The sequence below is a fragment of the Bradysia coprophila genome (genome assembly GCF_014529535.1).
Source record: "Bradysia coprophila strain Holo2 chromosome IV unlocalized genomic scaffold, BU_Bcop_v1 contig_106, whole genome shotgun sequence".
Classification (NCBI taxonomy): domain Eukaryota; kingdom Metazoa; phylum Arthropoda; class Insecta; order Diptera; family Sciaridae; genus Bradysia; species Bradysia coprophila.
The window spans coordinates 4,135,548-4,151,860 of record NW_023503372.1 but is presented as its reverse complement, the minus strand read 5'-3'; the positions used below and the strand labels follow the sequence as shown (position 1 = coordinate 4,151,860).

General features: G+C 33.1%; 1 protein-coding gene across 1 annotated transcript in view; it reads right to left on the bottom strand.

The window, feature by feature from the left end:
- The window catches only part of LOC119071031 (ras-like GTP-binding protein rhoA), a 41,345-nt gene that overhangs the window by 10,644 nt on the left and 14,388 nt on the right, over window positions 1-16,313 (bottom strand). The window contains exon 2 of the mRNA XM_037175626.1: window positions 4,958-5,104. Within this exon, the coding sequence (XP_037031521.1) occupies window positions 4,958-5,095 (138 nt within the window). The 5' untranslated portion in view covers window positions 5,096-5,104. The remainder of the gene's footprint in view (window positions 1-4,957; window positions 5,105-16,313) is intronic.

Here is a 16,313-nt window from a genome sequence, read left to right as displayed (position 1 = left end):
ATAATGTACGTTTTAACAACACAACAAAATTACGTGTATGCTTCTGCCTGCATGAATGATGTTCGCAGAACTTTTTTCTTCTTCTTCTTAAATTAAAATACCTTTCGTACTAATGTACAGCATGCATACGCGGTCTTACGAAAATTATCGTTATTATGTTAGCATAATGTCTAATTACTTGTTCTCTGATCACTTGAATGGGTAGCTGTGTGTAAAATTATCCAACTCACAGCTCACACCGAGTCATTATAATTCCCTTGGCTGAAAGTCAGGGTCTTATGACAGAAAATCGCTTGAAAAACGTTAAATACAGAAAAGGCCCGGAACGCTTGCTACTACGATAACTTGTGTTCAGTTGAGGATGATTTACAAAATTTTTGTTTTAATCGACGAAGAATACAATTCCTGATGTTGAGTTCTTTCATGGATAATATTGGAGAAGTGAGGTGTGGGAGTATTTTGGAGTGGTATAAATGTAAAGAGAGTCGCTACTCTTATGTATGTGGGACACATAGAGCGAACAGAACGAACAAAACTCACGGTCTGCTGTCAAATATAATTTTTGTAAATTTAAAAATTTACTGAAAAGAATATCCCGTGAAGGAAGCTGACCCACCCAAGTGATGGGACCTAGTTTTATCTATATAAATGTAGTCAGTGTGAAGAGTAATAAAATTATTATTTAAGCAAAAATACAACGCAATACAGCAATTTTTAATACGTTTATTAATTTGTAACGGTATTAATCCAACAGAATTAGAAGAAAATAAAAATGTTCCCACGTTAAGAATTTTCTCAAGGCAGAGAGGAGGAACGTATAGCAATAAGAATGTGGAATGCAAAGAGCAAAAAAAAAATCCATTAAACTGCACGGCATAACTAATAGCAACATCGAAAACAAATCACATCTCTAATTCACATCTAATTGTACCTAATGAATAGATCTAACAAGAGCTCAGGTACATGAAATTCTATTAGGAAAAATGAAAACGAACAATCTCTCTCACTCGATCGACGAATATTAATTATTTTCCATTGAACTTTCAATAAATTTGCAATTTTCGTTCGTTTACTCGTGTTGTTACATAGAAGGAAACTTCTATCACAGCATCTTATAAGTACATTAACCGTGCAAATTTCATTATGTATATGAACTCTTATATTCAGTCACTTGTAAACCAGTTATTTGAGTCCCACTCCCCCTTTTTACTTGAAACTTTACAAAAGGGAAAATTATGTCGACTCAAAGCAAAAATCTATTTACACCTCGGCATAAACGAATTAGATTGTATATTGAAAGGCTTTAAATGGAAAAAAAAAGATGTACGAAGAACAGGTGCGAATGTCGAAAAGTGAAATTCAGAACTATGTTCGCAAAGTGGGCCGCCGCAAATTTTAGACTCGCAAGAAATATCGAGACTTATATAGTGTGGCTGGTTTAGACCGTCATAAGTTTGATCTTAAAGATTCGAGATCGTAGCGATTAGACTGCTCAACTGCAATACTTAAGCAATACTTTGAACACAAGAAGTAACAGATTTGACGACTAGATCGTTTTCCATTTGTTACCGTTTCTCAGTTTTCGTCCAATCTATCTTTTCGAATTTTAAACCTGACTTTCTACTTACAATAAAATGTAGGTATACGGTAAAGGTATCACATACCCTCGTCTGATTTCTCATTGAATTCTGTTCGGTTTTTATTTGTTTTCAATTATTTATGTGTGTCGTTTTATAAGCTGCAGTATGGGTAGCGTAGTAATGTTTTGAATGAAATTTTTATTCTCAAATAATAAACGACGCGGTAAAACGAAACCGGTACACAATTGAAGAAAGGAATGAATCAATGATAGCTAACTGAAAATTCAGTCAAACAATTACTGTCAAACGAAAAGGTAATCGCAATCAATTGAGATGGGTGTGTGTTCCTATAAATTATCTATCATCTTGTATTCAAGACTGTTGAGACTATAAATGAAGTATTATGATGGAAAAGATGAGGACGCAGGGGAGATGGGAATTATTTTTTCTTTTCATTGAATGGAGTTTATTTAAAATAGAAAGGTGGGAAAAAATTGTTTTTGGAAATTATTGTAATACTTTGAATGAAATTATAACACAAAATAACAACAATTTGTTTCCCTAAGGTACACAGTCCTCAGGGTCTGGGTAACCAACAACAAAATAAACGATAAATTGAATTACCTAAACTCTCAACGGAAACATCCAAACAAGGACATTTCAACTGTGTTGATTCAATGTTCTATTATCAACAACTTTCAAGTGGTAAATTAATCATTTCGACTGTTTCAATATACCGAAAAGACTCACTGCATTATGACGAAACAACAAAAGCTACGCAACCTTATCTTAAGATAGCAATCTGCTTCAATGATTGAATGAATATCTGCAGATATATGTCTGAAATATAGCTCTAGCACACCATTGTTTCATGAACAATCGATTTAATTGACATGGAAATTATTCTCGAGATGATTAGACAAAATTGAAAAAGTTGCACTGCTGAATGTGGTGGTGTGAAAGGAATATTGAAATTATGCAACGAAAGAATCAAAAGTTCCAACAATTTCAATCCAATTCAATTTTATTCATTCCGCATTTACGTGAATACAAAATTACGGTATGCTTATGTTCGGTAACGTCACTGCCACAAGTGAATGAATTGTTTTGAAATGACGTTTTATCCGGTAAGCATAGTCATCTGTTATTGACAACTGCGACAAAAATAACGGTGTTCACTTAAATAGTAGCTGCTATTGTAGATCACGAACAACGTGAAGTAAAACTAAAGAACTAAAAGATTTTCATCAAACTTCAAACGCTAGACGCTAGACGAAAAACTTGTAACAAAAAGAAGTAGCAGATTTGTTAGTCATTCATTAGTGGAGTACGTTGTCAACAAGGGAAACGTAAAGACAGTAGGCATGTGGAACGAATGGATTGAGTTTCATTTATTGTATGATGGTAAACAGTGGGCGTTTATAAACCGTTAAAATGTAACTAGTGGTTGGGGAATGGTGCTTTCTTAATGGAGAATTGGAAGATTTTCATCTCTTCCCACCATTTAACACAAAAGGTCAGATTTTCAAAATCCAATTTCAAAAAATACAAACATCTGATTAGATCTTCTGAATCACTCTATAATCTTACAGCTTGACAATAGAAGACTCAGAAGACTTCTATTACTTTGACTTCTAAATAGAATATCAGTCCCGATTTCCCACGGTAATTTAATGCCCTCACACATAAAAGTCCAAGTCATTGATTTTGTTTTACATTTCAACAAATCTAAGAACAACTCGGAGAAAAAAAATGGCAAACAAATAGAATGTAACATTATAATTAAAGCCATCCACCACGACATATTTAATGACAGTTTACGTTGATAGGTTAATGGAGATAATGATATGGTGCCTCGGTTTTTATTTTATTTTGTTCATTGTTCGTCTTTTCGGATGATGAATTATTTTATCGTTTAAAGACACCGCACGATCTTCGCATAAAAACATGATCTTCGCATAAATAGATCATTACCGAGCCCAGTCATGTGAGAAACGCTTTTTTATTCGGTTATGGAATTTATTTGGATGAAACAATGAATAAAATTGCATGTCAATCGGCTTAGAACATTATTTGTAACGTAAAGATAATAACATTGATTTCAATGTCCATTAAAATGGAAATATTAAAAAAGTCATCAAAATGTTCAGCCTATAAGAGGCAATCAGAGTTTTCTTGTTTTCGGTAGTCACACTATTTCAATTATAATATTTTTGAAATGACTCAATCATAAATACAAAACAATATTGGATTAGGTTCAATGGTGTGTAGAAGCGTTCATATCAATACAGTTATTGTTGATCTTAGTGTCTTTATGTAATGCTCTTGTCCGAGTCAAGTTTATTCAACTTTCTATAGTTGGGTAGTAAACGAGTGGATTAATTAGATTTGTGTTCTGATTATTAGTAATTGGCAGAGACTATTTTGGAAAAACATTTTCCTAAATTTTTCTCGAAATGACTTCAGTTTTCCATCATTTTCTCTAATATTAAACATAATGGGTAAATTATTTTCGAAAAATAGTCTCTGGTAGTTAGTCTTTATTGAACGTGTTATATTAAATATTAGTCTTAACAGACCCCGACAATACGACAAACATAAACGTTAACCTTCGATTTTGTCAAAGTCTTTACGACACTATCATAAACAAAAGAAGTACAAGACCTAGTGATTATATTGCGATCATTTCTTGAACGTTTAAGGCTGTCATTTATAGTATATAAAGACCTTGCGATCTTCCTTAATTTACTTAAGTACCGTCGAATTGTGTTTAGTTTTCCATACACAGAGGAAGCTACTTGACGGAAAATCTATATTTACTTCCACGAAAGTCATCCAGAATTTTGCCCTTTGCTTCCTGCCTTTGAGAAAAATTTTCTTGATTTTCTCAAATTCATGAATTTTCTTGAAATCGTCAAAATTAAGAAAATTTGTTGAAACAATTTAAATTTTCCAGATCTTCCTGATTTTTCTAATTTTCTCGATTTTCTCAAACTCAAAAATAATCAAAGAAATCGAACAATTTAAAGAAAATTTGCTTGACTTTCCCAAAGACAGGCAGTGACTCGAACTTATATAGTTCGATTACTTAGGTGATCCCTCTTTCAGCTAAACAGGCATCATACGTTTTAACTGATAACATTTCTCATTTGAAACTTTCGATTTACAAATTGACCGAATGAACATCTCGCTCTCATTACTGCTAGCAACGCAATAAAGAAACAATTTAATTCTCCGTAATTTAGTTCAATCTGTTTGAGAGTGCGTCAAACAACTTTTTAATCTTTCTTCGATCGTTCACACGAAAATTGTTTTCGTCTAAATATTCTCCACCAACACGCACAGAATTATTAGTAAAATTTAGTTAATTTACTTACATCATAAAATGTATCATTAACAAATCGTTGAACCAACGCCGTTTTGCCGCATTTGGCCGGTCCCACCATCACTACCTTAACGTCTTTCAATACACCAGGTCGTTCCAGTGACGAGTCATTTATATCTCGATTTCCCATTTTAATTGTCTGAAAAGAATTTTGTAAAAGAAAAAAATTATTTTTTTGAAATTAAAGTAAATATTTAAATGTATGCACGCGTGCATTTTGGGTCTCTGTCTGTATGTTTTGTATATTTTTCTAATTTTATTTTACGTAATATTTTGTAAAATATTTATACGGTGTTAGGTTGGCGTTAATTACTCATGCATTTCGATGTACAATTTGTTAAATGAATAAAAATTAATTTATTTAGTGGCACAGCAGTAGTCTTTTTCATCAATATTTTATTCACCTTTACACATTGAATGGATTTCTAATTTGATCTTTTTAAACTTTAGTATTTAAATAAAAATTTAAAAAAATCATTTCTTCCAAGCTACACACACTTATGAATAGACAATAACACAACAGCAATTATTATTTTAATGAGCAGCACAAATAATGTGTGTTAAGCGTTTTTCTTGAATAAACGACCTGAAGGAAACCATTTACAGAATTGTGCGACAAGTTCGTATGATTCACCGTATTTGGCATCATATATGTTAAAAAAAAGAGTTGATGTAATTTAGGTGTTTTGCCATTGAAATGTCTTGACACTATCGCATAATGTTGACAATTTACAATTTTTTCTTCGCAACATTTCACTACAAAAACTTAATTATTTTTGGATCCATCTATGGAAAATCATTGAACTGAAATTGGGCACGTCGTTGACGAAAGGAAAAAAAAGAACGACAACGAAGAATCACAAAATGTTCAAATTAATTTAAATTTAAATTCATTTGCCCCACACAGTTAACCGTTATTATACGAATTTTAATTGACATCAACTTTGAATGCATATGGAAGGAAGACAAAAATTTGTCCAAATGTGGTCTCTTGCGGCGGGTTAACAATGTGTATTAATTTAAAGTTGACTTTCATGAACTGTACAAGACGATGTTGTCGTGCATTGAACGATTCGTGTATACGGTATAATAATTTGGCCTGCATTTATGAATTTGCTCCACGATTGTTTGAACGAAACAATTTTTTTTTTGTAAATTAATTATCGAACCATTGTATACCGACGGTACAAAACGATACCTTCATAAAATATTATAAATCATTTTTAGGTTGATTTAATGGAGATATTCCATCTGAAATTATTGTGAAATAGAATTTATGGTAATTTTGAATCGAAATATTTGACCGATGAGAATGCTACAAATATTTTATAAATTATCTTCAGTCAGCATTCGAATGAGAATAAATTAATTTAATTGTCGTGTCCGACTTTCAGATAGAAAAGGTTCCGAAACAGAGGTCAGATTTTGTAGGCGGACACCACTAAAACGCTTTGGTAAATTAAAGAGGCCAAAGGAACGATTTTTTGCAAACATGAAAGGAGATGCAAGGACATTTCTTCCTCATTTTATTATAGAAACTTTATATAGAGGAAAGACGCTTACAGCCATGTCTCACAATGAAAATGTTAATCGATTTTTTTTGTATTCAAAGGATGTTATAGGGAAAACACACAGCAGAACGTTGCGTTAACGTTAATTTATTTATGAGGTCAATTTCCCATTTTACTGACGTACAATTGTAAGTCCTGAAAGCTCCAAATCAGTGAAAAAATATTTTTGGGAAAGTTAAGGAAAATCTGTCAAAATGTGGAAAAACTCAAGAAAATATTGGAAAATGGTTTTCCATTCTCCAAACCTTCCAAGTGTGTGCAGGATTCAAAATCACCGAAAAGATGTACCCACAGAGAATACATAAGGTTCGGTAGGGAGAACCAGCTCTCGCTTTTTGCTATGGGAACTGATGTTATGAGAACTGTTACCATGCATAATGCAGATACCCTCACCGTTTCCATAAAGTAACTATGTTCTTAACGGTCTAGAGCTAAAATATAGAGTACAGAGCAACAGTAAAATGCCGGGTAGTGAACAAAGAGTAAAACTGCCATTACATTATGGACATCTGTTATCGACAATTACTACATAGATAAGTGTTAAACTCCAACTAATTAGATCTCATATGACAAACAATTTAGTTGAAACTAATGAAGTAAAAGATTTTACATTACATTACAGGCAATACTTTAAACAACTGAAGTAACAGATTTTATTATTTCGTGATACGATTTTTGTCTGCGAAATAATGCGAAAGAGTCATTCACTTTCAAGAACACCATCAAACCGAACTTTCAAATGACCAAAAATTTTATTGTAGAAATTTGTTCGCAAGAACGATAAAATATTAGATCAGTTTTTCATGCACAATAAAAAGGAAAATAATTGTCGTAAAATTGTGGTATGAATTCAAAACTTTTTTTTATGTGTCTCTATACGATGACACTGTGTGCTCCTTTCGTGTTAAAATATTTTCAAATATCCGAATGATCCAAATTGATACGGATGATCCCTTACGTATATTATGTGCGCCATAAGAAAACGGCTTATATTTCACAATATGGAATAAATTCCAACAGAACCATAACAAATCACGAGAGAGCGAGAAACATAACATTGATAAATATTGATTAGTTTCTGATTTATATTTTCTATAAACATTTTTTTTATTATTTTATTTAACGTTTTTATTGGTATTGTGTGCACAACCGCATTATATCGATTTCGCAATAACCTTCAACTGTTTATTGCTATTTAAAGTTGTATCTTCCACTTATTATTATCTCATCTTTTTTTATTTCATTTTTTTATATTTTTTTGCTAAATTCCGATGGGTACATCCATGCATCAGAATAATAATAATATCGATTGTGCGGTTATAGAAACTTCGTTGTTTTTTCTGTCTTCATTTCGTATATTTCGTGCAATCCAACATAGAGCTACACGGCATATCAATATGAAATATACAAGAAACAAATATTGGAAAAAGTTTCCGATCGGACTGCCCACAGGGATTTGTGTCACGTTTATGTTGTTTCTTCAGAAACAATTATTACAGCACCGAATTGAATGAAGAATTTTGATTTTCATATTTGCAGTCAGAAACCGTATTAAAGTTCAGTTAGGTATTAAGAGATGGAGGAGGTGAAGTTTATTAAAATTCATCGGCAATTTGAATTTCAACACCATGTAATGTAATGCGCTTCTGTTTAACGATAAAGCAGAATTTAATAAAAAAAAATCGAATTTCACTTTACTCATTAACACGAGTAGGATGTCTGTAGAAACGGAAGCAGCTATCACAACCCTTTACTGCTTGATTTTTAAGGAAAGAGCTTTAACCTGTTTGGAAAAAATTAAATGGGTAAGGAAAGGAACATGTCAATGTGCATTCCGACGCTTTTTTACAGAAAAATTTCCGAAGGAAGTTTTTTTTGCTATTGAAATTGATCTATAAACAGTGAGTCCGTCGCTCTGCCGATTGAGCTAGAAAGGCCTTTCACTAAACTTGTTACGGACGGCTTTCATCTGTTATCGATTAAGACTTCACAAATAAACGACAAACTCTGAGTAATGCGATAATTCATATCAAAAGAATATGTAAAAAAAATGAGGTAAAAGATGCGAAATCAATCTCTTGAAAATACATGGATCAAATGAAGTAATAGATGCAATAGCAAAACTAATAAAATTTCAAATGAAGTGCAATTAGTGACTATTTTTCGTGAAATTCGTGAAAGTTGTGAAATTTCGTAAATTTAATGTAGTTCATGAAATAAATTTTGAAAATAGGCCCTGAGTGCAATAGTAAAACGATTTCATTGCCGTCTGTAAAAGACTAACGTAATTTCTCTACCATTACTCGGGGATTAACTTTACAATTTCAATCGCTTAAACTCTGATAGCAATACTTTTCTTGCAACCTATGGGTGGTGGTAGGTTTTTCCATTGTCACTTGGCCTGAATTCGAAAAATGAAGTATGAAGGAGTTTCAAGCGATTATCAAAAAATGTCCTGTTGAGTCCAATTTTCTGGAATGGAGCTCATTCAGTACGTTGACAACAAGTCAATAGCGAAAGTCGAACATCAGAAGCTTTCGCATTATTGCAGCAATCAATTTTATGATTTTATTTACAGAAGCATTGAAAGCATTACATCATCAAAAAAATCGGATTCATACCATTCAGTCTGTGTGTACCTTCTGGCACACAAAAATATATATTCAATTGCTTAGCATAAAGCATTGAATGCAAATATCACTTTTGGAAGAAAAAGAAATGTTTTCAAAATCAAGTAACATTCAATATTATGATGATGTTTTTGCTGGGAGAACACGAAAAACATGCCCGTTTCAAAAACTGTTAACCACATATCTTTACATCTTTGAGTAATACTTGAGTTTTTGGTATAGGAGAACCAAAAAAAATGAATGTATGCTCAACGTGTACACAGACAAACAAAATTGATGATTCAACCTCATTCAAGAAAACATAGGCAAAGTTTTTTTTCCCCCGGAATGTTTAGCCCAACTTAGCACAGCTATAGATATTATGCTCGTAAATACACATGGCGAGCAGACAGATAACGTATTTTTTTTCGGTGTATTCGTAATGATTGTTAATATACCACCATCATCATTAGTTAAACATTAGAATTATCTATATACCGACCCATAACAGACCATATAAGTATATATTCTGACTATTTTATATAAACAAGAATTTCCCGATAAAATAGTTAATTTGTTTGAATGATAAGGAATCAAAATTTATTGAAGATCTCATATTCAGTTAATGTGAGTATATTAGAGAAAGTTTTTTTTCTCTCTTATTATTTCGCTGTCTACCATACACATTTCTATATGTCCATAATGTATAGGCACTTAGTTGATTTATGAATTTATTTCCTATACTCTAGAGAAAAAAAGAACCGAAAATAATGTCGAAAAGCGAAAGGGAATGTCTTGCTTTATATAAAAAAAACAACAACATCAAGACAATGTTGTAGCAATGTTATATATAGTCACACTTGTAAAAGTCATTACAAGAGTTACTGACCCATGAAATAGATGTTAATAAGAAAAAGAAAAAGAAAACCTTCGAAATTGTACGTAGATGTTTTCTGTGCGGAATGTCATTTTAAATTCACATTAATTTTGCATCTGAGATGGGATGGGTAAATAAATAAGATCGTGCAGACGAAAGATTAGTAATTAGAGGCTTCAGTAACCGTACTAAGTGGTCCTGATGAAGATTTGTGATGAATAATTACCGGGCATTGTATTCTCGCAAATATTTCTAAGGTGTCGTTCCCAAAGCCGTAAGCTGTGGGCGGATATTTGTGAATTGTTCGATGTGGTCGAATAAATACCAGAAAAGTAATGATAATCTCGATCCAATCTCGATTTAGTTTTAATAAAAACAACCAGACGAGTCGTCAAATCGTGAATAAATAGAATCGGAAAATCGAGCTAAATCGGATTCATGACCCAGATTTCCCGTACCTTCCTTAGGAAACATTTTCTGAAGATTTTCTATGATTCTTGAGGATTTTCTATGATTTTGAAGGTTTTTTGAGGAAGTCTTAAGGATTTTTGTTGAATTTCGAAGGATTTTTTGAGGAATTTCTGATGAAAGAATTCTAAAGTTTTCAAAATTTTTCAAAAGAGTTTTCTTTTGGTGACAGAGGATTTTGTACTTTATCAACGGGGAACGTTCAGCATCAACTGATTTTACACGAATTTCAAAACGTTTTAGTCTGAAAAGAAATCACCCGCAGCGAATTGACAACAGTTTCTAACGAAAGTATTGTTTTTCGGATTTTAACTTTTAACGTTTTGACTCATTTGGTTTTATTAGAAAACTAATGAGGTAACAAATTTGGTATCGACCTCTTGAAAATACTCAAAAGAAGTAACAGATCCGACAAGTTTGCTAATTTATTATTCGGCAAACATTAGTAAGTCAAATTCAATCCAATTATCAAATTCTGCTAATCTCACAAAGTCGCATTCACCTTGTTAACCGGAACCGGAAACGAGTTATCAAATTTAAAATGATTCAAAAACAGCCACTTCCTCTAGCCTATAATTTTCATTTCATTTCATAAATTGATTCAGCTAATTTTATCATTTTCGAACTTTTCACAATGAAAGTGGAACAAAAATATCAATTACGAACGCAGAGTTTGCGAATTTGTTTTAAATAAATAAAAGGTTATCACTGTAGGTCAATACATCATTATCCGTACATTATTCCTAATAGTTAAAGCTCGAGACGGCGCCACATAATTATTACGAATAAGAATTTTTTCTGTTTTGTTTCAACTTTATAAAAAAAACCACGTCACAGATAATATTTTGGCGACTATTGCATGTGTACGGAATAATGAATATCTAAGTTAAGAGAAAAATACAAATTGATAACGATTAATCATCAGGCGAAAAAATATTTCAGATATGAATTATTCTCGAATTTAACTCAACTGATTAACATAAATAAGACATTTGTTTCTCAGTCAGTGTGATGTTTCGTTACACTAAATGGCTGGGTGAGATTAAACCCCGAAAAAAATGTGCCACAGATGCTCATGATTCATAGAAATAATGTAATCCACTTTGATGCTAGAAACTGCCATGGACATGTTACCGTTTTCTCATCATACAAATTCCTTAAGCATCAACCGAATAGCTCGCATTACGTGCAAGTTAGTAAGCTGTTGCCATTACGCGTGTACCATTTTTCAGACTTATTACGTGATCGTTTATCGAATATGTTTTCGGTTAGCATTGTTGGCTTCGTAAGGATACAATCCTCATTTACGCTAATTATCAATATTCTTAACATTTATAAAAACCGACAAGCGTATTGCAACAAAATTGGTAAATCTATTACTTCAATAGTGCCTCCTATTGTTTGATACAAAATCTATTACTTCTATTGCTTTGTCCCACTCTTCTATGTATAAGACAACACTGGCGAGTGCTCGTTTATTCTTGTCTTTGTCGATATCAGATGATGTGTAGCCGTTTGTCTTAGACTCTCTTCTAAAGTTGGGTCAATCCTTCACGTTTTTCGATTGTGAATACATATCGTATGAAAAATGGTAACGACCACCTTGAATCGGCCTGGTCACCTTATCAATTTCCCTTAACGAATATAGAGAACCCAAGCCAGGAGAAAAAAATGTTTGTGTGAAATATTGTGGCAGAAAAAACATAAATTAGACATAAGAAAACGGCATATCCAAAATAATGGTTGTAATAGATGAGGAAGGATGTTACACTCCAGTTTCATATGCTTTTTTATGTGTGAAATGTAGATAAAGATAATAATCCGAACCAGTGTGTTATGTGCGTGTGTAGAATTTGATGGAAACACATACGTACAGGCCCTTGATAGTCAAGTGGTTAATTCTATGTAATTTAATTTGGCGCTTTCTATGTCGCTCTGATTAGTCTAATACTAAAATTAGACTAACATAGACATGCTGGCACTTTTGACGATGTAATTAGAGGCCAGTCAGATACTCGAATGGCCTTTTGTGTGTGATATGAAAAATTACCTTTTTGACAAATTGCCCTCTCTCACACACATAAATCACGGACTTCTATCAGAACTAAAAGGTTAATTAACTAATTTATCCTTTCTTTGTGCTATTACATTGTAGTACAATAATGGTTTGTCTTCCCTTTAATAGCGGAATTTCCGTACGACACAGGCCAGCTTTTAATTGACAATATTGAAGAGAATTCATTCAGAAATTAAACCAAACAATGAAGAGAACATAACTTTGAAAAGTTCAATAAAATACAAAAAGAGAGAAGAAGTTGAATGCACAACAGAAACATCTGTATTACAATTGAACGTGATGATGAATAAGATATGCAAACCACAATTCAAAGAAAGTTTATCCGGTGATGGTAAAGGAGGAGAATGTTCAATTGTTCATGGGTACAATCACACAACACACAAAGTGCAAAGTTTTCCAACATCTGTCGATGTTAACTTTATTCGCTCTGTGTAAAGTTGCACGTACCCAGAAAAAAGTGAAGCAGAGGTACAAGTCAAAGTTATATATACGAAACCGATTACATCGTCCTTTTACAGACACAATAAATCATAAGTATGATTGCGTTGGTAACGTCAGGCGTAGATTTTATGTGTCAATAAATTTTTTTTTGGAACAATTCAATGCTGACTAAACTCAAGTCACTTATCTGGCCGAAATTTTATTTTTTGTTTTATTAAAACAACAAGTAACAAGATTATGATTAATTACCACAAAAGATGTGAGAACAGAAAGAAATATATAAATGGTTCGCGAAGCCAGACAGACATTGTGTCGGACGATAATAACACTGGAAAAAAAATGCTCTTTCTATGTTTTCTATTTATGTAATTAAGAGAATGAAACAAAGAGATGGAAATGCTGGAGTAGATAAATACCACAAAAAAAAGAAGGAATTTAAGCTAAAATGGGATATGTTTGAGAAACCTTTTTCAAACGATAATATTCTCAACGTAGTGTAGGTCCTACACGGTGTAGATATATAATATGCACACAACGCACATAATAACACATTCGACATTCGTTTCCATTCACTTTGGAAATAATAAATTCTGATTTAAAAAATCGAACACGCATTTCGGTTACTGATATTTGTAGGGTTGATTCTCGTAATGTACTGTTTACGTGTACATACATTTACACTCAGGTTTACAACCAGCGCTACAGCACGCCATTGTAAAAAATGTTTCAAAGAAACGGAAATTTGAAGTACATTAGCGAATGCCAACTTAATGAATTTGTGCCGAGGGGGAAATCGTGTGACAGCATTTGCCCATTTACCCAATTCACTTGCTACACATTTTGTGTACATTTTCCTACCTGTTCGCACTGGTATTTTCACAGCTTACTCGTAGTTACCATCAATTATTTCGCATTACCCATATTTACAGGAATTTATCCATTAGCATTTAATCGGCATTTACATTACCCTGTGGCAGCATTTAACCGAGTTGTGTACCTCTCGATTTGTGCGTAACATTTTCTTATTATTTATCTTGGGACATTTTATACGGCTAGAGTGGTAGAGATGAACGGATTACCCGAAATTTAAAAAAATACCGACTCAAACCGAACCCGTCGGGTTCGGGTCAGGTTGACTTTTCAATTAATTTTTTTCGGGGTCGCGTATTAGTCGAAAAAGTGGCTCCGTGCGCCTTAAGTTCTTTTAGATTTTTCTTTGTTCAATGTTGTTTGCCATGAAAAGTTGTAGAACAACATTGTTTCCCGGAAAATGTTAAATTCGATATGGAAGAACTGTTGTTGGTCTAGTCAGAACGGGGTCTGTTTGAGTTTTCCCTCGAAAAGTGTCCCGGAAAATTCGTCAACTCTGAAACCATTTCCGAAGAATTATGTCCGGTTTCAAGTATTTCGGGTTTAGGGTTCCGGGTCTTTGTGCATTTTTCATACGAAATTAAATAATCGTAAATTATGAGTTGATCCTGCAATAATATGAAAATTCTTGCGTGTCGAAATTTTCGCATAATTTCTTAATAACTGCTAACACCGAATGAATTTAATAATGACGCAAGTAGAATGGATGAATGGCATATTTCTTTAAAAAAAGGCAAAAAATATAAATATGCAAAACATACCACGAAAAGTGTAAAGCTCACCATAAAGTATGCGAAAGTCCAACTTGGAAAAATCAACAAAAATGCGTGAAAATATAATTTCTCTCACTCTATATAACTTTATCCATAAAGAAGCAAACAAAAATGGATCTATACTTTAAGAAAGACGAGAGCAGGAAAAAAAATGGATGAAAGAAAAATAATAATAAAAGTTTACGTCACGACGATACACAATTCAGACCGACCATTTTTCTGGGATCGGTCTTTTGCGTAATTGACTGAATGAGAAGAATGTTTATAGCGCGTTGCAAATGAAATTAACTTTTTTTTTCTTTCCTTCAATCATGTTGCTGCTGTCATATAATAATAATGCTCATAATCACACAAAATATAACTCTACTTCTCCAACATGCGAACAAAGGGAAATGAAAATAGGAAAAAAGTTAATGAATTAAACGAAATGAGCGTTTTTATGATGCAAAATAAAATTGCTAAGTACAAGTCATTTTTGGTAGTGAGTATTGTAATGTTCAAGCACTTTCTTATGTGAAATGCTGCTGTCGCACTTTGAATGCTAAAGTGCTTTAATGAATCGAATCACGGAACGCTACAACAATTACACCTGAACAAACAGCAATAAAACTCATTAAAAACTTAATCATGTGTAACGCCGTTTGTGGTAATTAGCGGTAAGAAATCGGTTTAACATAATCGAACTAATTAACGAAGAGAGCTAACGATCCACAACTTTTTCTGTTGCTGTTTCAATTTTACATAATTTCGTCTTGCAACAAATCAAGCGTACATTCACATTAAAAAGGGATATTTTATTCGAAATTTGATATACGTTAGGTTATAGCGGATAATGTCGAGCATATGGAAAGTATAATCATGGAATTGAAACTGTAGATTCCTGGGAAATGTGACTTTGTAACGAAATCTGATAATCAGTTTATTGATAGGGATGACCGAATTATTATTCCCATGAATTTGGCAAAAGTTTACTCATTTTGCAAGAAATATTCAGGGTCATATGTAACGTCAGGTACGTCTTATAATTACGAATAGTCGTGCCCAAGAGACGTTTCATTCATCGTGTTGTAATGGAACTAGCGCTCAGTACCTTCAAAGCCTCGCATGTTCATAGAAGTGCGTATCCCTGATGAAGGCTCAGGTTCCAATAGTTGTTTACATTATAAAATGCTTTGAAATTAGAGATTTTGTCCCTTTGTCTCTAGGTCCATCCATCTAATCCAACCCAAGATCGACCCGAACCTAACTCAATTCCCATTTATATTGGTCTTTTGGGCTATCGGGTTTCAAACTTTTCATTCGGGTTGGGTTCGTATTTTCGGTTGGCCAGGTCGGGTTGTGTTTTCAACAAATTATGATTTAACATAAAATCAATTGAGACGTAGATAGAACACCTTGAACACCTATGGCTGCCGCTGTTTCCATAGGAAAATCGATGAAACGTCGGGTTTTAAAAATGTAATTCAGGTTGGGTCCGAATCAGGTGAGGTTTCAGTTTCCTCAGGTTTTGGTTTTCGGTTATAAAAAATAAAATTTTATTTAGGCCGGGTTTCAAAAACCGTTGACCCGGTCATCTCTACTTTGAATTAGAGCACGCATCTGCTATTGACCTACAGCCTTATGTTTTGTGTCAAATACAGCTCAGCAAAATACCTTATTTGA